This window comes from Pantherophis guttatus, chromosome 3 (genome assembly GCF_059756535.1).
Source record: "Pantherophis guttatus breed Tessera chromosome 3, ASM5975653v1, whole genome shotgun sequence".
Classification (NCBI taxonomy): domain Eukaryota; kingdom Metazoa; phylum Chordata; class Lepidosauria; order Squamata; family Colubridae; genus Pantherophis; species Pantherophis guttatus.
The window spans coordinates 214,979,686-215,006,665 of record NC_142065.1 but is presented as its reverse complement, the minus strand read 5'-3'; the positions used below and the strand labels follow the sequence as shown (position 1 = coordinate 215,006,665).

At 54.0% G+C, this 26,980-nt stretch overlaps 1 protein-coding gene across 1 annotated transcript; it reads left to right on the top strand.

The window, feature by feature from the left end:
- Positions 1 to 923: 923 nt before the first annotated feature.
- Positions 924 to 26,980, top strand: DGAT1 (diacylglycerol O-acyltransferase 1). The gene is made up of 17 exons (XM_034420027.3): positions 924 to 1,255; positions 9,672 to 9,759; positions 13,200 to 13,240; positions 14,919 to 15,004; positions 15,304 to 15,356; positions 16,717 to 16,822; positions 18,171 to 18,290; positions 18,466 to 18,540; positions 19,445 to 19,548; positions 20,347 to 20,385; positions 21,075 to 21,116; positions 22,693 to 22,737; positions 23,210 to 23,322; positions 23,940 to 24,005; positions 25,086 to 25,173; positions 25,628 to 25,690; positions 25,918 to 26,980. The coding sequence occupies exons 1-17, from the start codon at positions 1,101 to 1,103 to the stop codon at positions 26,062 to 26,064; spliced, it is 1,431 nt and encodes a 476-aa protein (XP_034275918.3). The 5' UTR covers positions 924 to 1,100; the 3' UTR covers positions 26,065 to 26,980.

Below are 26,980 nucleotides of genomic sequence, written 5' to 3'. Positions count from 1 at the left end.
CCCTACTGCTCTACTCTACTCTACTCTACTCCTCTACTCTACTCTTCTATCCTACCTCCACTCTGGTCTATTCTTCCCTACTCTACTCTAGTACTCTATTCTACAACTGTACTACTCTACTCTTCTACTCTACTCTACTCTCCTTTCCTCTACTACCCTACTCTTCTACTGTCCTCTACTCTACTCTTTTACTCTACTCTATTCTACGACTCTACTCATCCATTCTACTCTCCTACCCTACTCCTCTCCTCTATTCTACTCTAATGCGGCTCACCTGGCGGAGACCCCTGCTACCCCCCTGGCTTTGTCACAGGTCCTCCCCCCACCGGGAGAGGGGCGGGCGGGCAGGAGGGCCGCAGAGGGGGGTGGAGTGGGGGGGTCTCTCCGAACGGCCAGCCCCGCCCTCAATTCGCAGCACCTGCGATTCCACCGCCGCACATCGCCCCCGGACAGCCACGCCCCCGCTCTCTCATTGGACGAGTGCGCCGCTCGTCTGCGCTGGAGCCGGTGGGCGGTGCCTGGCCGCGCGGGGCTCCTCGGGACTTGTAGTTCCGCGCCGTGAGGGCCGGGTTGAGAAGCAGGGCCCCCGCGATCCACGGACAGCCTCGGGCGGATCGAAGGCCCAAATGCCCCGATGAGGGGAAAGGGAGGGCTCCTGCCGCCGCGCTCTCGCCCTCTAGTAGTCTAACTAAAGCTCTGGAAAAGGAGGCGGGCAGGCAAGGGTTAAGGGCCGGTTTTGGAGGCGGAGGATCGCACGCCCGTCAATCCCAAGCCCCGCCCCTCCCCCAGGACGCGCACCTCCCCCTCGCCTGCCATTGGCGGGCGCGTCGAGCGGGCGCGTTTAAAAGGAACTACATTTCCCGGCGGGCGCGCGAGAGGGTCCTGCGTGCGGGCGGAGAGAGAGAGAGAGCGCGAGGGGGCTGGGCGCGGCTGCGCGTGCGGTGGGCGGAGCTACGGCGTCCCCGAGGCGAAGCGGCTGGGCGCTGGCGGCGGCGGCGGCGGCTTCCGAGGGGGCGGGGCCCGGCGGGCGGCGAGCAACGGACGGCGAGGAGGCGGAAGGCGCCGCGGGGCCCGCGCTCCCTCCGGCCGCCCCGACAGCCATGGGAGAGCGCGGCAACGGCGCCCAGCAGCCGAAGAGGCGGACGGGGACCGGCGGCGGGGGCTCTCGGCAGCCCCGCGGCGGAGCAGGAGAGGCGAGCCCGGCGCAGCGCGGCGCGGGGGACGGCGCGGATCCCTTCTCCGACGCCCACTTCAGGTGACCTCCCCTGGAGAGCGACCCCCGCCCTTCCTGGCCTCCCGGCTGGTTCTGCCTCTGGAAGCCCACCTGCACAGGGGCCTTGGCAGCTGCAAGAGGGAGGGGGACTCCAACTCCCAGAATTCCCCCGGCCAGCTTGCTGGCCGGGGGAATTCTGGGAGTTGGAGTCCCCCTCCCTCTTGCAGCTGGAATGGAATAGAATAGAGTTGAATTCTTTATTGGCCACGCAGGGAATTTTCTCTTGGTGCATGTGGTGCTCTGGGCCCCCCTCCCAAACTGCCTGTGAGTCCCTGCGCTTGACCTTTTGCCCTTTGGGGTCGAGGTGGGGGCAGGGTTAGGGTGCTTTCCCTTCCCCCCCTCCTCTAGTGTGGGGCTGTGCTGCCCCGCTTGATCTCTCTCCCCCCCCTTGGTTTCAACAGGGGGGATTTAAGGGGGAGGTTTCCACAGGGACCCTGCATTTAGGGCTTCTGCATGGTTATTTTTTTTGTGGGGGGGAGGTTCTTAAACTGTTGGAACTGTTTTTGGGTGGGGGGCAAAATTGGCCAGGGAGGTGAGAGTTGAGACCCCCATGGTGGGTTGGAGCACTTCTGGGCTTTGGGTTGGAGAGTTTTTAAGAAGAGACTGGGCAGCCACCTGTCTGAAATGGGATGTAGGGTCTCCTGCTTGAGCAAAGGGTTGGACTAGAAGACCTCCGAGGTCTCTTCCAGCTCTATTCGGATCCGAGAGTCAAGCTATATTTTCTGGGGGGGGGGGGGCGGGGGCGTTTTTTTTCCTGCCTTTCTTTCAAATTCAAAATTCTGCTGTGGGAGAGGAGCTTCCAAGTTGTAAAAGGGAAAGAGGAGGGGAAAAAACTTTGGCTAGGAAGCGAGTTCCTCTTCTTTGGGGAGAGCATGATTGCCTGCGGTTGTTTGCTGGTTGCCTCGACCTTACATCGCTGCCATGCAGCCTTCCGTGAAAGTTGGACGTCAGAAGAGCTTGACGGGAAACTCACGTGGCACATGCTGTGCTTGTGCCAAAAGTTGGCAAAACCTTTGGACTTCCTGGTGTGCACACACACACGGACCCCAAGCCTAGCCAGGAAAGTTTTACTCATTCTACAGTCAATGAGTCCAGAGCATAGTAAGAACTGGCACACCCTTAGAGAAACTGAACTCTGCCTCGGCTGTGTCATCAGTTTTGCAGGACAAAGGTGATCCGCATTTCAACAGCAGCTCTGAGTCTCCCTCTGAGGGGGGCTGGAAGGGGAGGGAGAGCAGCTTTCTCCCACCTTCTCCTGGGGCTGTGTCCCTACCCTGCCTTGCTAAGTGTCCTATCAATATCTCAGGGGCTGCCCCAAAGAAGAGGGGGTCAAGCTCTTCTCCAAAGCAACCAAAGGCAGGACAAGAAGCAACAGCTGGAAATCCCAAAGGTGCTTTTCTCAAGAGGCAATTGGACTTTCTGGTTTTTCTTTGAAGACGTTTCTCTTCTCATCCAAGAAGCTTCTTCAGCTCTGACTGGATGGTGGGGAAGGGAAGGATTTATACTCCTTGAAATGACCAGCTGTCTGCAAGAAGTATGAATCCTCCCATTCCCCACCATCCAGTCAGAGCTGAAGAAGCTTCTTGGATGAGAAGAGAAACACCTTCAAAGAAAAACAAGAAGATCCAGTTGGCTCTTGAAAAAGCACCTTTGGGACAACCCTGGCCTGGATGACGGAGAATCTCCACAGACATTCAACAGATGGAAACTAATCAAGGAGAGAAGCAACCTGGAAGAAATTTCCTGACAATGAGAACAGTGGAAGAGCTTAACTCCATAAGTTTGGGGGGGGAAGGCTCCCACACTGGGGGTTTCCAAGAAGAGATTGGACAACCATTTGTCTGACATGATAGGGTTTCCTGCCTGAGCAGGGGGTTGGACTAGAAGACCTCCAAGGTCCCTTCCAACTTGGTTATTCTGTATTCTGAACTTCAGAATCAATTTTTTTGGCTAAGCCAAGGGTTGATTAGGCATTTGAGTGAATTAATTCTGACTAATTAGCGGCAGGTTGCAGGATTGACACTTTGCCCACTATGCAAACAGGGGAGTTGGGGGCTCTTCTGGGTCGGTTTCCAAGGCTTGGCCTGTTTTCTCCCTCTGATGCAGAAACTGGCTCCCCGGGTGGCATTCCCTGGGCGAGGTGTTTGTTTTGAGAAAGAGGACTCTCCCACTTGGTGAGGTGCCCCAGCGAGTGCTGCAGAACCGCAACCTTGACGCCCTGGCTGGCATAACAGTTGGCTTTGATTGTTGATCCGCTGCTGGTGCCGGAACAACTTGCACCCTCGGAATTTACAGCCTAGAAGCCAGGCTGCAGGCACTTAGCTCAGGATCCTGCGTTCCACAGGCTTTTCATTTGGCAAGAGGCAATCTGGGTCGGTCACCGGGAGCAGAGCTTAGTTTCCCCAAGAGAAGATCCCAGACGACGGGCTCCAGCACCATCCCAAAAGCTCCCGAAGAAGGAAACTCTGGTCCCGGTGACCGACTCGGATGGGATCCTGCAATGTTATCCTGGCGCCCCGTAGACTTTGCCATGGGCACCGCTTGCAGACCGAGCCACGTGTTCCCAGATGTTCTGGTCTCCTGCCCTGGGGGAGGCCCTTGGGTGGGAACACGGAAGAGGCTCAGCTGTGCTTTGACCTGTTGGGCTGGGCTTGGGGGGAGGCAGAGTTTTGCAGCAGCTGTTGCTGCTCCCACCGACTCTCTGTGTGCTGGGGCTGGAGGGGGCCTGTAGTAGGAGCCCCCTCCCACGGTTTTCCTCCTGACAGGGAAGGGCCCATGCCCTGACTCGGGAGGAGAAGCCTGGGGGCTTCCCTCTTCAGAGAAACCCTGATCTGGAGTTTTTTTCCTTCTCTGGAATGTGGCGGGGGGGGGGGGGCAGAGCTCCTTGCTACCCTGATGAACAGGCTCCGCCAGGTTTTTCTATGGGGGATTTGGGGTTTTAGCCCCGGAGCAAATTCTTAAGGGAGCAGAAAAGGCGCAGGGCAGACTGAGAAACGCATAAGGCTCCAAAGTGACCTGAGGGTCCAATGTCAATGTCCCCCTCCCCCCACCTCCACTGGCTTTCCTGCTTAATGGTCCGTTAATAAGGCCATTTGGCTACGGTGTTCTTCACCCTGGTTGGGAGGGTGCCTAGGTGAGCAGGCAAGTTGCGGTGGGAGTAGAGGCCCTCTTGTCAGACGCAGGGCCTTTTCCCTGCCACCCTCATCCCAGAGGGGCAGCCGGCCGCTGTCTCAAAGGGGAGGCCCTTGAATCATGCAGAACAGTAGTCAAGTCTGAATCAGGCAATTTGGCATTGAGTCAAACGCCCATCTCTCACCAGGCAGGCAGGCATCCGAGGGGTCCTAACCAACGAGGCACCGGACTTGTTTAGGGCAGGGGTCTGCATCCTTAAGCACTCAAAGAGCCATTTGGACCCGTTTCCCACGGAAAAGAAAACACCGGGAGCCACAAAACCCTTCCCGTGCCTGACTATTTCCTGAGCAGACACAAAACTACCATATGTACTTGAATTAAATGTTCTGTTTTCTTCTGAAACTTTTCTTTTCTTGGATTTATCCATGGTTGGCCTACTGGGGGTTGAAAAGCTCAATAAATTGTGTGCCAGCAGGTGTCACACATTGGCAGCTGTGAGTGATATTTTGAGTGACAAGGAGCTGCAGCAGAGGGCTGAAAGAGCCACATGCGGCTGCAGAGCCGCAGGTTGCTGACTAATGTGCCCTGGCAAGGCTTCTCCCCAGGGCTGGATGGAGGTGGGGCATCTTTGGGGCCAGAGGTTGGCACTGAGAGGCAAGGGAAGTATTTGGAGCTCAGCCAGTAGTCCCAGTAACTGCTTCCTTTGCAGGAACCGCTTTGGCTCCATCTCCTTTCCAGAAATTGGCCAAAGTTTACAAATGAGCAATTCTACACCAATGGCCTCTTTCCACCCCATCGACTTCCAAAGTCCAGATCTTGGCACGATGGAGGGTCCTCCGTAGCCCAGTTGGGCTTCGGTTTTTGCTTGACCCTAAAGCCCACCTTGAAATATCAGTTGGGAACAGCATCAGGAACACTGACATCGTAACCCCCATAGGACCCCAGAGAGTTGGGGGCCACGGGGTGTCTGTCAGAGGGGTTCCTGTTTTGTGGATGGAATGCCCACGCTCGGGCCTGAAGGGGCTTTTTCCAAAAGGCAACTGGATTTCCTTGGCTTTTGCTTTGAAAACATTTTTGCTCCTCATCCAAGAAACTTCTTCAGTTCATGAAGAAGTGAACGATGAACTGAAGAAGCTTCTTGGATGAGGAATAAAACGTCTTCAAGAAGAAAAACCAGGAAAAAGCCCCTTTGGGAGAATGGTGACCGGGAGGATGGAGAATCTCCGCAGAGTCTCTGCTGGAGAAGTTTCCAGAGTTGGTCATTCGATTAAAGGACATGCAGGAACCTGTCATGTATGTGGGGATGTTTTTGCTCCTGTGCCACCTTTTCTTGTCCTCCTGCCACTTGGTGACAGGGAAGCCACAGACTCCCGTATGGAAGAGAGCCCTTCAACCCCCGTCCAGGAGCAGTGGCCTCAAGGAGAGTCTGGACCCCCCTAAGGTTTTCTTGGTACTTGCAAGCACGAAGGAGCTGGCCAGGCATGAGGCACCCGGGCCCCTTTTCCCCATCGGTCAAGGCAGCTGGGGCTCCAAGGGCCACATGTGGCCAGAGAGGGCTTGGGAGGGAAGGCACAGGCAGGGCTCCTTCCTGCAGGCGGCTCCAGAACGATTCATAGCTGGAGATTAACAGGATCTTCCAACCTGGGGCCGAATGTTGAAAGGTGGAGGAGTTGCTCACCTGGGTGGGGTGGGAAGTTCCTCAAGCAAGAGCGGCCAGCAGAGACTTCAAAGTGGGAGTGGGTGGAGTCCAGTAAGAACCCGGCTTTTGACATGAATAACAGAGTTGGAAGGGACCTTGGAGGTCTTCTAGTCCAACCCTCTGCTCAAGCAGGAAACCCTAGACCATCTCAGACAAGGGGCCGTCCGGTCTCCTCTTAAGGACCTCCAGGGATGAGCAGCCACAACTTCTGGAGGGAAGCCGTTCCACTGATTAATCGCCTTCATTGTTAGGCAGTTTCTCCTTAATTCCAGGTTGTTTCTCTCCTTGATTAGTTCCCATCTGAAACTTCTTGTCCTGCCTTCAGGGGCTTTGGAAAATAAGTTGACCCCCTTTTCTTGGGTCAGCCGCTCAGATATTGGAAGACTGCTGTCCTTTTCTTTTCTTTTCTTTTCTTTTCTTTTCTTTTCTTTTCTTTTCTTTTCTTTTCTTTTCAGTAAACTAGACATCCCCAATTCCTGCAACTGTTCTCCGTATGTTTTATCCCCCGGGCCCCTCATCATCTTCGTTGCTCTTTTCTGCAGTTTTTCCAAAGTCTAAAACTACTCTTTAGAGGTAGTCTTCACTTAGCAACACCAATTGGACCAGCAGCTCAGTTGCTAAGCAAAATTTCTCATGACCGTGACTTGCAATTTTCATTTCTGCATTCTCCATGAACTCTGCTTGTGGAAAGCCAGTTGTGAAGTGTGCAGATGGTGATTGTGTCACTGTGGGACACTGCGATGTTATGGAGGCAAGGACGGATCGTAAAGGTGGGGTTTCTTTCTTTTTTTAAAACACCAGATGTTTGCTAAATGAGGCACTTGCCAAATGAGGACTACCTGTTTAATGAAAAGGACTAGGGGACACATGATAGCAGTCTTCCAATATCTCAGGGGCTGCCCCAAAGAAGAATGGGTCAACCTATTCTCCAAAGCCCCTGAGGGCAGGACAAGAAGCCAATAGAAACCAATAGGATAGAAACCAATCAAGCAGAGAAGCAACCTGGAACTAAGGAGAAACTTCCCAACAGTGAAGACAATCCATCAGTGGAACTCCTTGCCTCCAGAAGTTGTGGGTGCTCCATCACGGGGGTGGGGTGGGGTGTTCAAGAAGAGACTGGACAGCCACTTGTCTGGAATGGGGTAGGGTCTCCTGATTGAGTGGAGGGTTGGACTAGAAGACCTCCAAGGTCCCTTCCAACTCTGTTACTCCGTATCCTATTCTGTATTCTCTTCTTCAGATATCCCGGATTACCCCCCCCCTGAAGGCCCCTGATAAAGCTGGAAAAAATCCCCTCTGGCAGAAAAATGCTACAACACGGCCTCCCCAGGAGAAAAGGAAGTGGTTTTGGTCACCAACTACAATCCCTTTCCTACCGAATCGCCAAGCAGAAATCTTTCACAGGGAGTTTCTTACTCAGCCAGGGGTTTCAACCTGACAGTCTGTTAGTCTGGATTGTGCAGCATTCAAAAGGACCATTACAGCCTTCTCAGAGTTGCCCCCATAGCTGAGAAGCCCTAACCTCTGAACTTACTCTGTGTGTGTGTGTGTGACTTTTCAAAGACCACCCAAGTCGACAAACAACGTGCAGTGAAATCCGTGGAAAGAGCCATCGTTTTTATAAAAGGGTTAGGCAATCTTGGTTTTGCCGGCTTTGATCTCGGGAAGCAGAGTTGATCTCTGGCCACGTTCAGAGGGTGTGGACACCAGAAGGAAGATGTGGACACCTGTGTCTGGGCCCTGGCATGTTGACTTCTAGAGATGCAAATGACGGACATCTTGGGAAATCCAATACGTTGCCTTGTGCTGGGAGAACTGGGCTCGAATGCCAGGCTTCCCCTGAGGTTTTGGGCTGGCCCAGCTGAGAGAGACAATTCCAGTTATGAAGGTTCTCAACATCTGAAGATGTTGGAGGACCAAGGTTGGTTGAGGAGAGAGGCGGGTCCAGGCATGGAGCCTCTTGTGCCCAAGGACAAGAAGAAGTCGTCTTCTGCATTTCAGCTAGGAAAGGTTTAAAGGTTGGAGAGCCCTGCTTTAGGGCAGCAAAACTGCTGAGAAATATATATATATTTCTATATATATAATATAATATAGGTCTTTGGTTATTCGGGTTTTCTCCCGCGTAAAATTGGAGGTTTCTTGGCAACGTTTCGACGAATTCTCATTCGTCATCTTCAGGCTGGTGTTCTCGGCTTCGTGCTTCTAGGAGCAATGTGTGTGATGGCAGCTGTTTCTTCCTTTTAACTGCCAGGGGGTGTGTGAACTGATTGGGTGGGAGCTTGGCTGTGTTCTGATTGGGCGGAGGTGTGTTCTGATTGGTTGGGGGTTTGGCTGTGCTCTGATTGGATGGGAGGTTGGCTGTGCTCTGATTGGATGGGTGTGTGTTCTGTTTAGGTGGGGGCTTGGTTATAATATAATATGTATATAATATAATATATATATATAATATATATATTAATATATATATATATATATTAAACATGAAGTTGCCAAATATATATATTATATATATATATTTGGCAATTTCATGTTTGGGACCAGAGGGGAGAAGCTTGGGAAGCTGATGTGTGTTTTTGGGTGGGAGGCAGGATGGCTCTGTATATGTGTGTGTGTGGGGGGGTTGCCCTGCTCTTGGTGCCCGGCAGGGGATGATGGGCACAGTGAGGTTCAGTTTGGAGGCTCTGGGCAGCTGCGGGAAGTGCAGGAGGAGTGGCACTCAGAATGCTTGGCCTCCTGGGGGACCGACTTCAGGACCTCCGGGGCCCTTCCTGTGGCTGTTGCCAGTGTCCACCCAGTGCTGGACCTGCCTTCCTCACCCCCCAAGGATTCTGGGCTCAACTCTCAGCCGCTCACCTACTGACCATGCAAAGTTACAATGGCACTGAAAAAAGTGACTTACGATGGCGTTTCACCCTTACGACCGTTGCACCATCCCCGTGACCACGTGATCGACATTTGAATGCTTGGCAACCAGCGTGTACAACTCGTTTAGGGACCGTTCCAAGTTAAAACAGCACTGGAAAAAGTAACTTGTGACCACTTTTCACACTTACGACCGTTGCAGTTTCCCCTGTGGTCACGTCATCAAAATTCAGACACTTGGCAACTGACTCATATTTATGACGGTCGCAGCGTCCCGGGCTCATGGGATCCCCGTTTGTGACCTCCTGACAAACAAAGTCAATGGGGAAGGCCAGATTCACTTAACAACCCATGTGACTCACTTAACAACTGATGTACAGAGTCCAGTTTTCTTAAACCAGTAGCTGGCCCAGAGGGCACCGCTCCAATCAGGGGAATAACAGAGGTGGGAGGGACCTTGGAGGTCTTCTAGTCCAACCCCCTGCTCAGGCAGGAAACCCTGCATAGCTTTTCAGACAAAGGGCTGTCCCAACTGCAGCGATGCGCTTAAGAACTTGACAAGAAAGTCATAAAATGGGGCAAGACTCATTTAACTATCTCGTGTAGCAACAGGCATTTTGGGCTCCATTGAGGACTGCCTGTATTGGACTCCAACTCCCTTTGAAACCCAGCCTGACCCGTGGCTCCTCCTTCTCTCCTGCCCAGGTGTCACAAGCTGCAGGATTCCCTGCTCAGCTCCGCCAGCGGCTTCAGCAACTACCGGGGCATCTTGAACTGGTGCGTGGTCATGCTGGTGAGTAGCCCCTGCCATCCCCGGTTCCTGGCTCGCTGCCCCTTGGCATCCCCAGGCGGCAGACGCCAGCTGCATTTCTTGGGCCTTGGGCCGTGAAAGCTGGCAGCCCGCCAGGCAGACACTTTCAGCGGCCACTTTGCAGGACAGACAGGACATTGGTTTCAACAGCCCAGCGGCCTAGCCGTTTTGGCTTGGGATGAGTGGCGGCTTGTGCTGGGACTGACTGCTGGGAAACGGGCCAAGGGAAAGAGATTTGAGCGTTTCAGTGGCGATTCTGGCTTCTCGGGAGGAATGGCTGAGGGTATTGGAGACGAGGGACCCTCCGGGGTGGGAGGTGACGGTCATCTTCTTCCATGTCCTAGAGGCACCTTCTGTTGGGGTCTTCCAGGCTTCTAGTTTGGTGGGAAGGCTTCAGGCCTTCAGACAGCCGCCGGATGTTTCTCTGCTAGCATAGGTCTGCAAATTCTGCGCCTTTAAGAGGTGTGGACTTCAACTCCCAGAATTCCCCAGCTACCATGAAAAATGTTCCCTTAGACCAGGGATGTCCAAGCTGGGTCACTTCAAGATCTGTGGACTTCAACTCCCAGAATTCCCCAGGCCAGGATGGCTGGGCTGAGGAATTCTGGGAGTTGAAGTCCACACCTCTTGAGGTGGCCGTGGTTGGACATCCCTGGTCTGCTAGAGGACTGCCCTGTTTCTCCTCCCCCCTGTTCTCCCAGCGTTCCACTTGTCCAGTTGTGGAGCTTCCTCAAGCGCTTTTGCAGGGAAGATCAGTCCAGAGGACCCCAGATCCGGTTGCCAGCAGCCACACCGAGGGAGGGCAGCTCTTAACGGGCCATTTCAATGCTCGGAGGATGCCCACTGAGGCTCCTGAGGGCATCTTCCCTGGGAAAAACGGCTTCAGTCTCCAGGAATTTTATGGGGAACTTAATCCCAGATCATGGTGGTGACCTCCAAGCAAGTTCTGCATCTTGAGGGTCATTAGAGTCAAGACGGGGGAAGGAGAATGGTGCTGGGAGGGCTCCTGGCATCCAGAAGGCTGACCTTATGAGGCTGGGGCAACTGCAGGACAAACAGCCGCAGCACTGGGCTCACTCCCAAGGGCCGTCCGCACTGCAGATCTGCCTCTCCTGTAAGCGGGGATCTGATTGCCAGCTGCACCCGCTGGTGCACAGCTGTGCCAAGCAAGATAGTCTAATAGCCCGTTTTAGCCAACTGGGCCAGAGGGCACCACTCAGAAAAACAGAAGAATAACACAGTTGGACGGGACCCTGGAGGTCTTCTAGTCCAACCCCCTGCTCAAGCAGGAGACCCCGGCCTATGTCATTCCAGACGAGTATCTATCCAGTCTCTTCTTAGAAGCCTCCAGTGGTGGACCCCCCACAACTTCTGGAGGGAAGTTTCTCCTGAACTCCAGGTTGCGCTTCTCCTTGATGAGTTTCCATCCGTTGTTCTTGTTCTGCCTTCGGGTACTTTGGAGAATAGGTTGACCCCCTCCCCCCCCTCTTTTCTTTGGGGCAGCCCCTCCAATATTGCAATACTGCTAGTTCTTCTTTTCACTAGACGAGCCGTTCCCACTTGCTGCAACCGTTCTTCGTATGTTTGTTCATGTGGACCAGAGGCTCCTTTGGGGCAACGTCTTGTGAAACTTACGCTTTCTGAGGAGTCCATTCATCTAAACCAGGGGTGCCCAACCTTGGCAACTTTAAGACTTGTGGACTTCAACTCCCAGAATTCCCCAGCTGTCGTCTGAGTTGAAGTCCACAGGTCTTAAAGTTGCCAAGGTTGGACCCCCCTCATCTAAAGAGAAGGACTTGCTGTCCCTGTTGGTGGAATGCCCACTGCTGGCCGCCCTGGCAGAGGACTGCATTGCTAGTAGGGTCCATCTCTGGGCAGATGGCTTCTCCGTCACAAGATCTTAAGAAAAAGTGGGGTGCCCCTCCGCCCGTGAACCACAAGAAGGGCACCTCCGCCATCCCCCGTCTTCCTGCTTTAGGCTCCTCTCCTAACTGGCAGTGGCAATCCCTTGCCACGCTGGCTTCTTGACCTTCAACCAGGGTGTGGTGGTGCATGGCACTGCCATCCCATCTGCCCTCCAGAGACCCAGCGAGCCCTCCAAAGGTTGCCTCCCAGTCGGCTCTCAGGATTGGTTAACCTGGGGGAGGAGAGGGAGTCCAAAGTGTTCTTTACACATTTCCCCTTTGCTCTTGGCAACCTTTGCCCTGAAGTTGTGGGATCCCCTGCCTTGTAACCGCCCGCCTGACATGGCAAGGCCCCTCCAGTGCCTGGGGGGTACATCCTCTCACCCCACCCACCCACCCCCTCCCTCCCTCCCTCCCACACACACAGATGCTGCAAGTTTTGATTCTGCAAGTCTTGAATTTGGGGAGAGCCGGCTAAGCAGGCTGGGGAATTCTGGGAGTTGAAGTCCGCAAGTCTTCAATTTGCCAAGGTTGGCCACCCGCTGGTTTTGACCTGCCTGGCTCTGTCTGGACAAAAACTGAACAGAATTAGGTGTGATCCTGGAAGGCCTGCCCCTGCTCTGTATCAGCGGAGATGGAAAGTTTCCGCTCGTTGCGATTGCGGTGCTGATAAGCGAACGATTAAAGTGCATTGTGCAAGGTTCACCCTCTGCGTTCTCTGCAGGGAGTCAGTCCAGAGGCGAGATCGCCTGGATGGCTGAACGGCGCATCCAATTATGAGGATGCCACTGCCAGAATCCCCATCTGAGTTCTGGATATAATCATGTGGATGTTGTGTGTGTGTGTGTGTGTACTCTGTTATGTTCTCCTCGTAAGGTAAATAATACAGGTAGACCTCGACTTACAACAATTCATTTAGTGACTGCTCAAAGTTACGACAGTACTGAAAAAAAGGACTTATGACCTTTCGTCACACTTACGACCATTGCAGTAACCCATGGTCACATGATTCAAAATTCAGGCGCTCAGCAACTGACTCATACTTACGACAGTTGTGGTGGTGGTCATGTGATCCCCTTTTTGTGACCACCTGGCCAGCAAAGTCCGTGGGGAAGCTAGATTCACTTAACAACTAGGGTGGTTCACTTAACAACATTGGTAAGAAAGGTGGGAAGAAGTAGGGAAAGCTGACTTAACAAGTGTCTTGCTTAGCAATGGAAATTTTGGGGCTCAATTGTGGTCATAAGTCAAGGACTATCTGTATTGTTGTTCTTATTTACCACTCCTTTCTTTTGGCCAAATCCTTTCTTTTTTTTAAAAAAAAAAAATCATTTTTAGAGTTGTTAGCCACACTGGTAAATCTCGTGTGAGGCCTGTCCAGTGCTGGCTTCTCCGGCCCAGGCCGGGTCTCTTCCTGGGCTTAACTCGGACCTTCGTTCTTCAGCTGCGGGATCCTCCTGAGCCCCCAGTTGAGGGGACCCTTCCCCTTCCTGCCCTGACCGTCTTCTTTCCCTGCAGGTCCTCAGCAACGCCCGCCTCTTCCTGGAGAACCTCATCAAGTAAGTCTCCACTCGAGCCCCCCACCCGAAGGCCCTGCTCCCCAGCCTCTTCCCCAGGAGGGAGGGGCTCACAAGGGAGCTACCACTCGAAGGCCCCGTCAAGGTGACGGAGGGCAACAGGGCTGCCCCTTCGCAAGGGATTGCCCTTGGGTGTCAAGTCAGGTTAGGCGTGGCACGGAACCCATCAGAGTCTCCCTTTTATAGCCTTGCTTGCCCTTGGCTTTAACCGGGGGGGGGGGGCGGCTGGGGCTGGCTGGGTCTCTGTAGCCACTGTACCAAAGGTGCTTTTGGAGACCGATAACTGCAGGAACATAAATCCTTCCCTTCCCCACCATTCAGTCAGAACTGAAGATGCTTCTTGGGTGAGAAGCGAAACATTTTCAAAGGAAAAAAACCTTTTGGAAAAAGCCCCCTTGGGGCGATCGTGATTTGGATGATGGAGAATCTCCATAGGCATCTAAGCCCTGTAGATCGTAGTGAAGCTATTGGATAAAAGATAAGATAAACTCCTTATGTTTTTTACTGTGAGCACATTGGCACATCTTAAAAACGAAATTCTGTTGCCTCTTTTCAAAAGAAATTATATATACACCCATTTATATACATAACACAGATTATATATATATACCTACACCCGTACGTATATATCCATGTATATATTTATTCATCACCGTCCATTCTGAATACATAATGGAGGAAAGAGGAAAGCTGAGAGTTCACAAGGCTGATACTCTCCGGAACAAAACTGCGACTGAATGGACTAGGAAAGGGGGTGTCCTCCCCCCCCGCAGCCCCAGCCCCAGCTGAGAGACTCAGACCAGATCTGGTGGTCCTGCAGCCCCTGTTGCCGCCATGCCAGCCAGGGTACCAGGCTGGGAAGCTGCCTGGCCATTTTCTATTTCTAGCAGATGGGCAAGGGAGGTGCTGCCACCCTGTGGCTCCACATTGCTCTGCATGCCCTCCTCCGTCTCTTGCCTTCCAAATTGAGACTACAGCTGGCTGGGGAATTCTGGGAGTTGAAGTCCACCAGTCTTCAAGGTGCCCAAGGTTGGACACCCCTGGCTTAGAGGCTGATCTTTTTCAGCCCCTCCACGGTGACCTCAAAGATGGCCCACTCCACTCCAGGCCCGTGCCATATGCACATCGAATATCTTTCTCCAAACATGGAGGGCTGGCTGTTCCCTTCCCCTACAGCGGGCAAAGCTCACAGTCACAAGAGGGAGGCATTGGAGCAGTGTGTGGTGTGCATGCACCCCTCCCAACATAAAATGCGGCCTAATGCATGAGGCAAAGCCTGATTTAAACCATTTTCCCCACTCGGAAGATACTAAGGGCCTCCCACCCCATTCTTTCATCCTAAGATCCTTCTCTACCCAGGCCACTCTTCCCCTTGGTTAATCATCTTGGAATCCTCTGGGACAGATTCAGGGCGGGGGGGGGGGAGCAGTGTTCAAACTACAGAGGACTAGCACTGATGATGTTATCTAGTTGGGTAATGAAACGTCTGCAAGAAAACAAGGAAGCTCAGAGAGCACCAAGGACCCCTCAAGCTCCACAGAGCTTGGCTTTGGGCTGCAAATAGACAACACTTTGCAGAGGGGCGACTGACAGGCTGCCAATCTCACACATCTCACAACAACCCGTGGGCCTGCACCCAACAAGATTCTTTATTTTTCAGGTATGGCATTCTGGTGGACCCCATCCAGGTCATCTCCTTGTTTCTGAAGGATCCCTACAGCTGGCCAGCTCCATGCCTTATTATTGGTAAGTCAGCTGGGCCTCCCCACTTTTCTGTCCCTTGGGGATGGGGAGGTGAGGGGAGGTGGGTTCTTGCTGCCTCTACTGCTTGAGCCCCTGAAACGTTGCTGTGGGGGGGTGGATGTAGTTCGGGACACTCTCTGGCATGACATGGAGAGGGCTGAGAGGATCTTCCAGTAGAAAGGGGGTTCCCCCACAGGTTTAGTGGCGAGGGAAGCCCGCGGCTTTTGGGGGAGCAGGTGGGCCCAGATTCGGGGCCGGCTTGTCTGTGACTGAGTCCAGCGTCCTTCTGCCTTCCTTTTCAGCGGCCAACGGTTTCGCCCTGGTGGCCCTCCACGTAGAGAAGAAGCTTGCAGCGGTGAGCGGGGATGATGGGTTGGGTTGCCGTCCTTTGTCTTCTATTTGTTTTACTTCATTTATTTGCAGACCAATTACTTGGCTGACTCTTGTCCCCAGGGACCCAGCTGTGGGTGATTGATTTTTAATGTTTTATATTAGGCTTTTACCTTTTGTCAGCCGCCTGGAGTCACTGAGAAGGACCTGGGCAGCTGTATAAATTTTCTTAAATAAAGCTAATACCAAATTTAGAGACTCCCATCTCAGTCAGAGGATCACGTCTCCTCCTGGAAATTTGACATTCGATGGCCTAAGTACAGGTGGTCCTTGACTTACTAGTTCGTGTAGTGACCGTTCAAAGTTATGACGGCACCAAAAAAAGTATCTTATGACCCGTTTTCACATTTAATGACCATTGTAGCCTCCCCATGGTCATAATGTCAAATGCTTGACTAGTGATTCATATTTATGAATTCACTTAACAACCGTTTGACTAACGTAAAAACTGCTGTGATTCGCTTAACAACTATGGAAAGGAAGGTCATAAAATTGGGCAAAACTCACTTAACAACTGTCTCGCTTAACAACAAATTTTGGGTTCGACTGTGGTTGTAAGTGGAGGACCACACCTGTGCCCTTTGCCATTCGTGGCAGCTGGCCCTGGCCAAAGGGCAATGAGCAAGAGAGACAGGTGGCTGTTGTCTCTGGCTTTCTTTTAGGGCAGTGTTTCTCAACCTTGGCCGCTGGACGATGTGTGGACTTCAACTCCCAGCTGGCTGGGGAATTCTGGGAGTTGAAGTCCACACATCGTCCAGCGGCCAAGGTTGAGAAACACTGTTTTAGGGTGACCTTTTTAGGGCTGGATGTAGGGCTGGGGATGGGAGTGGTGCAGTGGCCTGGAGGTGAAGCTCTCGCCTCACAATCAGGAGGCTGTGAGTTTGATCCTAGGTAGGAGAAGATATTTCTCTCTCTCAGCACCATGAGAATATAATCCTCATTGGCAACAGGAAGGGCATCAGGGCTTTAAAACACTCGGCTAGCTTCCTTCAGTTGCCCAGATTCCACCCTACAAGGGATTACGGGGTCATTAAAAGACGATGGTGATGTAGGGCAGGGGATACACAGCCTTGGCAACTTTTAAGACCTGTGGACTTCAATTCCCAGAATTCCCCAGCCAGCATGAGTTGAAGTCCACAAGTGTTAATGCTACCACGATTGGACATCCCTGATGCCGCTTTTCCAGATCTGACAGGCAGTTGCCCTCCAGGAAGTCCTGATTGGGCAGGATATCGACTAAGGCGTGTCTGGGCTGGGCTCAAGCCTTTTTTGGGGAGGGAGGGAGGGAGGGTCCTCTGATTCAGCCCCTTTCCTTTGTGCTTCAGGGCTCCTTATCAGAGCGTAGCGGGACCATCCTGCACACATTCAACCTCCTGATGGTGCTGTGCTTCCCTGCCCTGGTGGTGCTGGCAGTCACCTCCATTACTCCAGGTGGGTGCTCTCCTGCCACGGGGGTCTCCTGCAAATGGGCTGGGTGGGGGTGGGGGGTGTCTTGGGGCAACCTGGTGCCTGGACTGCCTTGCCTGAACACAGCCTGTCCTGGTCCCATCAGCTGTTCCTGGATGGGGCTGCATCTTTCCTACTTTCCTGCCAGCACGGTCGGACTTAACGACATAACAGGGTTGGAAGGGACCTCGGAGGTCATCTATTCCAACCCCTGCTGAAGCAGGAGATGGCCTAGACCATTCCGGACACTGGAAAACCTCCAGTGATGGAGCACCCACAACTTCTGGTAGCAAGCAGTTCCACTGATTAATTGTTCTCACTGTTAGGAAGTTTTTCCTTAGTTCTGGGTTGCTTCTCTCCTTGGTTGCTTTCCATCTGTTGCTTCTTGTCCTGCCTTCTGGTTTTTGGAGAAGAGGTTGACCCCTCCTTCTTTGTGGCAGCCCCTCAAATCTTGGAAGACGGCTCTCCTGTCTCCCCTGGTCCTTCTCTTCACTGGACTAGCCAGGCCCAGTTCCTGCAACCGTTCTGCATATGTTTTAGCCTCCAGTCCCCATATGATCTTTGTTGCTCTTCTCTGCTCTCTTTCCAGAGTCTCAACTTTTTTTCTATTGTGACCAAAACTGGATGCAGGATTCACGTGTGGCCTTCCCAAGGCCTTATTAACACTTCATGGGATCCTGATCCTCTCCCTCTGTTGATGCAGCCTAGGATTGCATTGGCTTTTTTGGCAACTTTTTTGGCCCACGGCTGGCTCACCTTCAAGTGATCATCCACTAGGACTCCGAGATCCCTCACGCAGTTACTGCTGTTGAGCCAGGTTCCACCTATTGTATCCCTCGCATTTGGCTTTTGTTGCCTAAGTGCAAAACCTTACGTTTCTCACCCTTGAACTTCTTTTTGTTAGATAGGGCCCAGAGTTCAAGTCCTTTGAGACCCTTCTGGATCTTGAGCCCATCTTCCGGAGGGTTGGCTATTCCTGCCAGCTTGGTGTCCTCTGAACATTTGATGAGTTCTTGTTCGCAGAGGTCTCGGGAGGGCCTCCAAAGCCACCAAGCAACACATGGGAAAGCTGCTTCTCTGTGTGCTGACCATGGGCCCCCAGATGTTTGGGCTATTTCATGGTTGAGGAGAGAGGGAAGAATCTGAGGCTGCAGTGGACCTCTCCCTTCCAGCCTTCTAGAGACACCAAGTTCAGAGAGCTTTGCCCCATCCTTCCTCCTGAGCCGAGTCTTGGATTCTTCACCATGGCCATGAATTCTTTGGGGCTACCCCACCTCAGAGGCCAGGTGATCAGGGAAGCCTCTCACCTTCTCTTTCCCATCTTCTTCCACAGTTGGGGCCATCTTTGCCCTCTCGGTCCACACCATCTTCTTCCTCAAGCTCTTCTCCTTCAGGGACCTCAACAAGTGGTGCCGGGAGAAGAGGTCTGCGAAAGCCGCCCGAGGACACACAGGTGAGCGTAGAGGGCCCTCCTCTGATCTGGGTTCCTCAGGAGCCCCACTGCTTGTGTTGTGGCGGAAGAGGTCCTACACCTGACGAGAAGAGCTTCCTTGTGACTCCCTCAGAGACGGTGGCATAGCAAGGGGTCTCTAACTGGATCAGGTGACCACCGTCTCTTTCTGTTCCAGCTTCGGGGCCACAGAAGGCCAACGGGAGCGCCATTCCACAAGAGGTGGCCTACCCAGACAACCTGACTTACAGAGGTGAGGAGACCAGGGGGTCTCGTGGGAGGGGCAGGAACTGAGCGGTTGTGGGCCATTGGTGGTGGTGTTTTGTCCTCCCAGGTCATCCACCCCACAAGTAAATAAGTAAAGAAAGACCCCCCCCCCCGGCTCATTCTTTTGACCAAGAGTATACTTTCAATCAATCAGAATAGAGCAGGAAGGGACCTTGGAGGTCTTCTAGTCCAACCCCTGCTCAAGCAGGAAACCCTAGACCATTTCAGAGAGCTGACTGTCCAGTCTTTTCTTAAAAACTTCCAGAGTTGGAGCATTCACAACTTCCGGTGGCAAGCCGTTCCACTGGTTAATTGTTCTCATTGTCAGGAAATTCCTCCTTAATTTCAGGTTGCTTCTCTCCTTGGTTATTTTCCGTCCCTTGCTGCTTGTCCTGCCTTCAGGGGCTTTGGAAAATAATGCTTTCCTGGAGCAAAAGTGGTTACAGAAGTAGTGAAGCCAGATCTGGCATTTTTTTGGGTGCAAACCATATACTTAACTTTCCTTTCTCCCCAGGACTTTCCCCTCTTGTCTGTCTTTGACCAATTAAAAAGTTTCAGGTTGTGTGGGTAATGGACCCTCTGTGCCCGCCCTTTCTCCGCACTCTTTTAGGTGCCCTTGGGCCGGATTAGGGCACCCCGCCTCGCTAGGCCAGCACTGCTTGGATCCCAGACCCCCCACCCCCATTCCATTCTCCCCTCTCCCCGGTTGCAAAATGTCAGGCTGGCAGGATGCAAAGCAAGTCCAGCAGGACGGCGACCATGCCACCCAGTCTGGATGTGGATGTGGCCCGTGCCCTCTCCCTCCGCCCCTTCGTGGGAGATGGACCCCCGGCCTTCGCTTCCGCCTCCCAATGAGGGTCTGCCCTGCCCCCTCTCTCCCCCCCCTGCAGACCTCTACTACTTCCTGCTGGCCCCGACTCTGTGCTACGAGCTGAACTTCCCTCGTTCCCCACGGATCCGGAAGCGCTTCCTTCTGCGGAGGCTCTTTGAGATGGTGAGCCTCTTCCCGGAAGGGCCCTCCCTCCAACCCCCCCTGGGTGGGGGGGGGCAGGGGGCTTAGGAGGAGGAGGAGGAGCTGCTTTTCCTGTTTAGTGGCCATTCCCAGTTATAACGGCACTGAAAAAGTGACTTGTGACCATTTTTCACACTTAATGACCGTTGCAGCATCCCTGTGGTCACATGATCAAAATTCAGCTGCTTGGAAACTGATTCGTATTTATGACGGTCACAGTGTCCCGCCAGGGTTAATTTGATTGGTTTTTGCGACCTTTGTGGGGAGCCCAGTTTCACTTACTAGCTTAACAACAGCAGTGATTCGTTTGTGGCAAGGAAGGTCGTAAAATGGAGCAAAGCTCACTTCCACTGAGCAACGGAAATTTGGGGCTCAACTGTGGCCGTATGTCGAGGACTCCGTGTACTGATAGGCTGGTGGGAGGCCACCTGTCACCACCTCCGCAGGCAGCTCAGTGTAGAAGTGAGCTGCGCTGGCTGCGTTGCTCACTGGAGGTGCCTCGGTCATCTAGGCTGACCCTGGTGGCTGGAGGGGATTTCAGCTGGGCCCTTTTGCAGCCAGAGCAGGTCACCCTGGAGGCTCCGGCCCCTTGTGGCCCTGCTGAGTCCACGGAGGGCAGCTTCAGTGAGTTCTAGGCCACGTTTTCTGTGGAAATTGTCCAGTGCTGAGGAACCTGCAAGCTGGAGCTTTAGAGGGACCAGGAGTGGTTGGGCTGGACCAGGGCTTGCTTGGCTGGTTGCACTCACCCTGGCCTTCCTCTTCCTCTTCCTCCTCCTCCAGCTCTTCTTTCTGCAGCTGCTGGTGGGGCTGATTCAGCAGGTAAGTGGGGTGGTTCTGGGCCTGCCCTCTTTCCTCATCCATGACTCCAAGGATGAGCCCTGTGGCAGGTTCGCCTCTTGCCTCTCGGGCGGATAACCGGTTCTTCCTGAAGCAGGAGATTTCTGGTGCACCCAGAGCTGGGAGGGGAGTGGGGCGGCCCTGGGAGGCTGCAGGATTGCCCCCTTCTGGGCTGAGGACAAGGCCCAGCGCTAGCCCTGCACGGAGTCGCTAGCGCTTCTGAATGAAGGGGAAGACCAGCAAGGCCTCTGATCCGGACCACGGAGGAGGCTTCCCAACCTTCAGGGGAGGCAGTGGCTCCAGGGTGGGCTTCAGTGAGCCCAAGACCCCCGAGGCTTCCTCAGGCTTGCACTCTTGAAGGCCGGGAGGGCAGGACTGTCCCAAGCTCAGGAGCCCCTTCCCCAGCCGGGCTCCCTCTTGAGTGGACCAGAATGGCCCCTTCTGGTCAAGGCTGCCCTAGAACGGCCCTACAGCTGTTGGCTCTGATGGGCCAGGATCTCAAACGGCTGGAATTTCTGCCCATGTGAAGATGGGCCCCCTCAGGCCCTTATTCTCCTGCCCAGGAGCATGTCTGAGTCCCAGGGCCAGAGCCCCCCCCCCTTTGGGCTTGGTTAGGCCTGGGCCACATGAGCCATGACTGAGAAAGGCTGTTTCTGCTCTTCCTCTTCCAGTGGATGGTGCCCACAATCCAGAACTCCATGAAGCCCTTCCGGGTAAGCTCTGCGTTTCTTCGTCTTCTTCCTGCCCCAAAGGCCCTTGGAGCCCCAGGAGACCAGATAGAGTTTGTGTGGATAAAGGAGAACATTTGTAGCTCAGGGTTGAAACGAGGGTTTCTTGGCGCTCTCTGAGCTTGGTGGTTTTCTTGCTGACGTTTCATGACCCAAACTAGGGAACATCATCCGTGCTAGAAGTTTCAAACCCAACTCCCTTCTAGCATGGATGATGTTCCCTAGTTTGAGTCATGAAACGTCTGCAAGAAAACCACCAAGCTCAGAGAGCAGCAGAGTTCAACAAGGTCAAAGATCAACAAGCCTAAAGAGAAGAAAAAGACCACAAAACACCTCCCCACCCAACAGTCAACACCCGGACAAGCGTAGATTAACTCCAAGATGAAGATTGGCCCATGGGTCAAGATGTAAACAATACCCAATTCAAGAAGCTGCCGAACAAGCCTACAGTAAACGGCCCAACCAAAGACCCTCCAAGGCCACCCCCACCCCCACCCCCACCCCCGTGGACAGGGCAAGCCACTGGAAGAGGCGCTTTCTGGCCCCGGCGATCTTCCCTAGTTCGGGGAATGAAACATCTGCATCAAAACAACTTTGGAGAACACCAGGGACCCCTCAGAGGCTTTTAGGGGAGGGCAAACAGTATCTGTGGAAGATCCTTCTCTTGGATACCTCATTGCAGAGACCCCCCCTCCTCCTAATTGCTTGTGGTGAAAAGAGCCCTTCTTTCTCCCACCTGGAGGACCCCTCTATGGTTGGACCTCCCATCTGTCTCCTCCTGCAGTGGGAGTGGGAGGCCAGCTTCTGTAGTACAGTGTAGTAGAGCCTGTACTACAGTGGACTAAAGCACTGTTATTAACATCTGCTGCTTGCAATTACTGCAAGTTCAAATCTCACCAGGCTCAAGGTTGACTCAGCCTTCCATCCTTTCTAAGGTAGGTAAATTGAGGACCCAGTTTGTGGGGGCAATAAGCTGACTTTGTATAAAATATACAAAAGAATGAAGGCTATTGCTTAGCGCATTGTAAGCCGCCCTGAGTCTCCAGGGAAGGGCGGCATATAAATTAAAGCAAAAAAAAAAAAGAAACTTCTTAGCAGGTGATGAAGGAAAGTATTTCGGCCCCATCGTCTTTTCTCTAACCGTGTGTGCCGTGTGTCTTAAGTACATTGAGCTCAACTGTCAGTTTTAACAGAATAACAAGAGTTGGAAGGGAGCTTGGAGGTCTTCTAGTCCACCCCCCCTGCCCAAGCAGGGACCCTAGACCATTCCAGACTCATGACTGTCTGGTCTCTTCTTAAAAATCTCCAGTGTTGGAGCCCCCACAACTTCTGGAGGCAAATTCCAGGCCGGGAGGCTTCAACCACCTGGCAAATTCAGCCATTGCCTTGCTGGCTAGGAAATTATGGGTGTTGAACTTCACGCATGGGGGGCTCAGACCCTGATATTCCTCAACCAGTTCGGAAGATGTATTGGGGACATCCTTGAGCGGTTGGGAGAGATGGGAGGGGGGGCACAGCTGCCTTGGGTAGGGAGAAGACTGAAGCCAATCTTGGTTTGCAGGACATGGACTACTCGAGGATGATCGAGCGTCTCCTGAAGCTAGCTGTAAGTATCGCAAATGGCTGGCTGGGAATCCTGGGAGCTGTAGTCTCAATTCGGAAGGCAGGAGACAAGCTCAGCTGGGAAGGGGGGCTGGTGTGCAGTGTTGGGGACACAAGCACGGTCTGCTTTAAGGTGAGTCGGTGTCTCTTGCTCTGGGCCCACCAGCAGGATTGTGACCGTCCCTGGAACGACGTGTCTTTCAGGACAGACTCCATCCTGAGTCAGAGCCCAAGGCCCGTCTAGATTGGCCCTAGGGAAGCTCAATAGAAACTCTTCCCTAAAGATGGGTGGGACGTTGCTCTCCTGCTTCTCCACTTCTGGTCTGATCAGGAAGTTGCTCCCAGAGTTCCTCAGCCAGCACAGGCGCTGGGAGTTGAAGCCCACAAGCCTTAGGAGTGGCCGTGTGTGGAGAGCCCAGGAGCTCCAGAGGAAGCCGAGGGCACCCATGGGCCTCCTTTGTCTCGCCTCTCCGCAGGTCCCCAATCACTTGATCTGGCTCATCTTCTTCTACTGGTTCTTCCACTCCAGCCTGAACTTCATAGCTGAGATCTTGCAGTTTGGCGACCGAGAGTTTTACCGGGATTGGTGGTGAGTGGGCTGGTGGCATCTAGTGAAGGGGCCACATGGAGGGTTTCCTTACATTTTGGCACGTGGTCCAAACTGATCAGAATGACCTTGGGATCCCCTGGATTACGGCAGCCTCCCAGCTTTTAGTGAACGTTGCAAGCAAATTCCTCTGGATGAGCAAGGGACCTTGGAGGACTTCTGGTCCAACCCCCTCTACCACGTCAGTCCAGTCTCTTCTTAAAAACCTCCAGCGAGGGAGCTCCCACAACTTCTGTTCTGCTGGTTGATTGTTCCCACTGTCAGGAAATTCCTCCTTAATTGCAGGCTGCTTCTCTCCCTTGATGAGTTTCCATCCGTTGCTTCTTGTGCCGCCTTCTTGTCTTGCTTTCTGGTGGTAGTTCCAACTATTCCCCCACCCTCTGCCTCCCGCTCAGTTGCACGCAAGAGCCGCGTAGACCAGCCTTGTCTTGGACAGCGAGGGCTCCAGACCGTGGGAGACCAACTAAAGGGAGGAGGGGTCTGTCCAAAGGAGAGAGTGGAGGGGGGGGGGAAGGCTTGAGAGCATAGAGACGCACATGTTTTTCCCTAGACCGGCCTTTCAGCCCCAGGCCCCTTCTGATCCCGCTGCTCTTTCGCAGGAACGCGGAGTCGGTGACGTATTTCTGGCAGAACTGGAACATCCCAGTCCACAAGTGGTGCCTCAGGTAGGACATGTCAGCACAGGCAGTCCTCAACTTACGATCGTTGGCTTAGTGACTGTTCGAAGTTAACGCTGGGACCAGGTTTTCACAGTTACGACCGTTGCAGCAACCCCGTGGTCACGTGATCCAAATTCGGATGCTTGGCAACTGGCTCGTATTTATGACGGTCGCAGCATCCCCGGGGTCACGCGATCCCCTTTTCCGACCTTCTGACCAGCTTCTGAAGTCGATGGGGAATCCGGATTCCCTTAATGACCGTGTTCCTAATGGAGTGCTTCACTTAATGACTGTGGGGAAGAAAGGTCACGAAATGGGGCAAAACTCACTTAACAAACATCTCACTTAGCAACGGAAATGTTGGGCTCCATTGTGGTCGTACGCCGAGGACTACCTGAAAGGTGCAAAGTGTGGGGTGGGGAAGAAGAGTCCTCCTTCAACCCCAGGAACGGTGGGGCCTCCCTGCACAGAGGTTGCTTCTGAGGCTGGGTCCACCCACCCTGCTTTGAGGCAGGCAGCCTCCCTCCTGCCCTGTTTATTCGGGATCAGGGTCCCGCTGGAGGGCCTGGCCATCCAGAAGCCAGTGGGATCCCATTAGCATCGAGAAGAGAAATGGCTTCTGGAGTTTTCCCAGCCTTTCTGGATGGAAGGAGGCCTGGGCCTAGCTGGCATGACTGAACTGGCTTTCCCAGCCCTGTTCCATTTCCCACGCCAGAGGTCGGGCAGAAGCTCCCACATTCCTGGAGCTCCTATGCCCTCTCTGCCTGCTTGAGGCAGGGCTGCCAGGCTGGCTGGAAGACGCCATCCTCGGATCTTCTCTAGGGCAGATCTTCTCCAACTGTGGCATCTTTAAGCCTGCTGGACGCCAGGCTTAAAGGTTGGAGACCCCTGCTCTAAGGTACCTGCCCAGCTGACTCTTCCTAAGCCCAAGCAGGCAAGGACGCCTGGGTGACACCCGAGTCCGCCTACTGCCCAGATGCCTTTGAGGTCATAACGGGGGGGGGGGGGGACTGGCTCCTCTCGCTCTTCCTTTTGGGGGCCAGACTCCTAAAGGTGGGCTCTCTTTTGCCCCTGTGCATTTTCCAGGCATTTCTACAAGCCCATGATAAAGAGGGGAGCTGGGAAGTGGACGGGTCAGGTGGCCGTCTTCCTCGCTTCTGCTTTCTTCCATGAGGTTAGTACTTCTCTCTTCCAACTGGCAGAGACGCCATCCGAAATAAGAACTCAGAACTGGGGGCTTTTCTTGCAGACCTTTCAGGACCCAAACGACAGTAAGTAACATCACCAGCGTTAGCGATCAGCGCTAGAGATGTTCCCTAGTTTGGTTCATGAAACATCTGGAAGAAATCCGCCAAACTCACAGAGCACCAAGGACCCCACAGGCCTCCTCCTCCTCCTCCTCCAACCCCCTTCCCTCCCCTCCCTCCCTCCCGTTCTAAGCTCCTTTCGGCAGGTGCTGCCGTGTCCCTTTAGCAGCCCCCACAGGTCCTCCTTTGCTGGGCTCCGTCAGCTCCTCTTGAGAGACCAGGCTGGCAGAGAGAACGGACCTCTCTTCACACGGGAGAGCAGCGTTCTGGGAGCCCCCTTGCCTCGGAGCTGATTTTCCCATTTCTCTTCCACCCTGGCAGTACCTGGTGAGCGTCCCCTTGAAGATGTTCCGGCTGTGGGCGTTCATGGGCATGATGGCTCAGGTGAGATCAGGAAGCCCCCAGGAGGCTGCGGTCTTCTCCCACGGAAGGGGCCCCGAGAACCTTTGGACCAGGGCTCTCCGACCTTGGCAACTTTAAGCCTGGAGGACTTCAACTCCCAGAATTCCGCCAGGCTTAAAGTTGCCAAGGTTGGAGACCCTCAGGGCTGTTGCCTCCGGTCCCGTGCTCAGCCCTCCCTCAGCTGACGCTGGTCTCCTCCCCGCCCCCAGATCCCCTTGGCCTGGTTCGTGAGCCGCTTCCTCTGGGGCAACTACGGGAACGCGGCGGTGTGGATATCTTTGATCATCGGTCAGCCTATCGCCGTCCTCATGTACGTCCATGACTACTACGTGCTGAATTACGAAGGAAGCCAGTGACTCTCTCTGCCGGCCGAGGCTCACGTTTTCCGTCCTGCCTCTCCCTCCTGAGGATCAGCCGGGGGTGGGGTGGGGGCTGGCAGTGGGCAGCCTCCCCCCTCTGGCCTTTTCTGCTGCCTCCCGGGAGGCCCGGCTCCATTGAGGGCACCAGCCCAGGCAACGACGTCGATTCTCCTCCGGAGTGGGCCGGGCGGGGGGCAGCCTCACGTGTGTTATCTTGTCTCGTGTGTGTGTGTGTGTGTGTGTGCGCGTGCATGTGTGTGTGTGTGTGATGGTTGCCTATCCGGTACTCTTGAGTCCGAATATACTGGATCAATGCAATAACCTTCCTGGTGCCCCAGTTTTTAGCGGGTCCTCTGGCAGGATTTGATCCCTTGAGCCGTTGCCATCCATCCGTGCAATAGAAACGAGGACTGATGCCAACCGTGCCTGGCAGGGCAGAGGGAAGCCAGGACATCAAACGGGTGGGCAAAGGGGGCTGCCTCCCTGGCACTTTAAAAGGACTCAGGTTTATTTGGGGGCCTCACCAGTCCCATCAGCGGATGAGAGCAGCCCCGTTCCCTCCCTCCCCTCCGGGGTTCCCAGCCTCCTTCGTTCTGCCGTCTTTCACGGGCCTGGGGCTCCAGGGCTCACCTGGCTCCTGCCTTCCCTAGAACCGGGGGGGGCGAAGGCTCATCTTTGCTCCTGCAGGGCTGCCTCCGGTTCTCTGCACTCCTGGCTCTCCGTCCTGACGCAGCTGGGGCTGAGCTCTGCACGTGTCCCTGGGACTCTGTCCGGGAGGGTGGCAGGAGCCATGTCTGATTCCTGGGGTGGGGTACTCCGTGGCTCGACCGTGTTTTTGTCAACCCAGCGACTTTTTAGAGTTTGCAGAATGTATCTGCCCGGTACCAAGTGATTAAAGCATATTTTCAAAAGG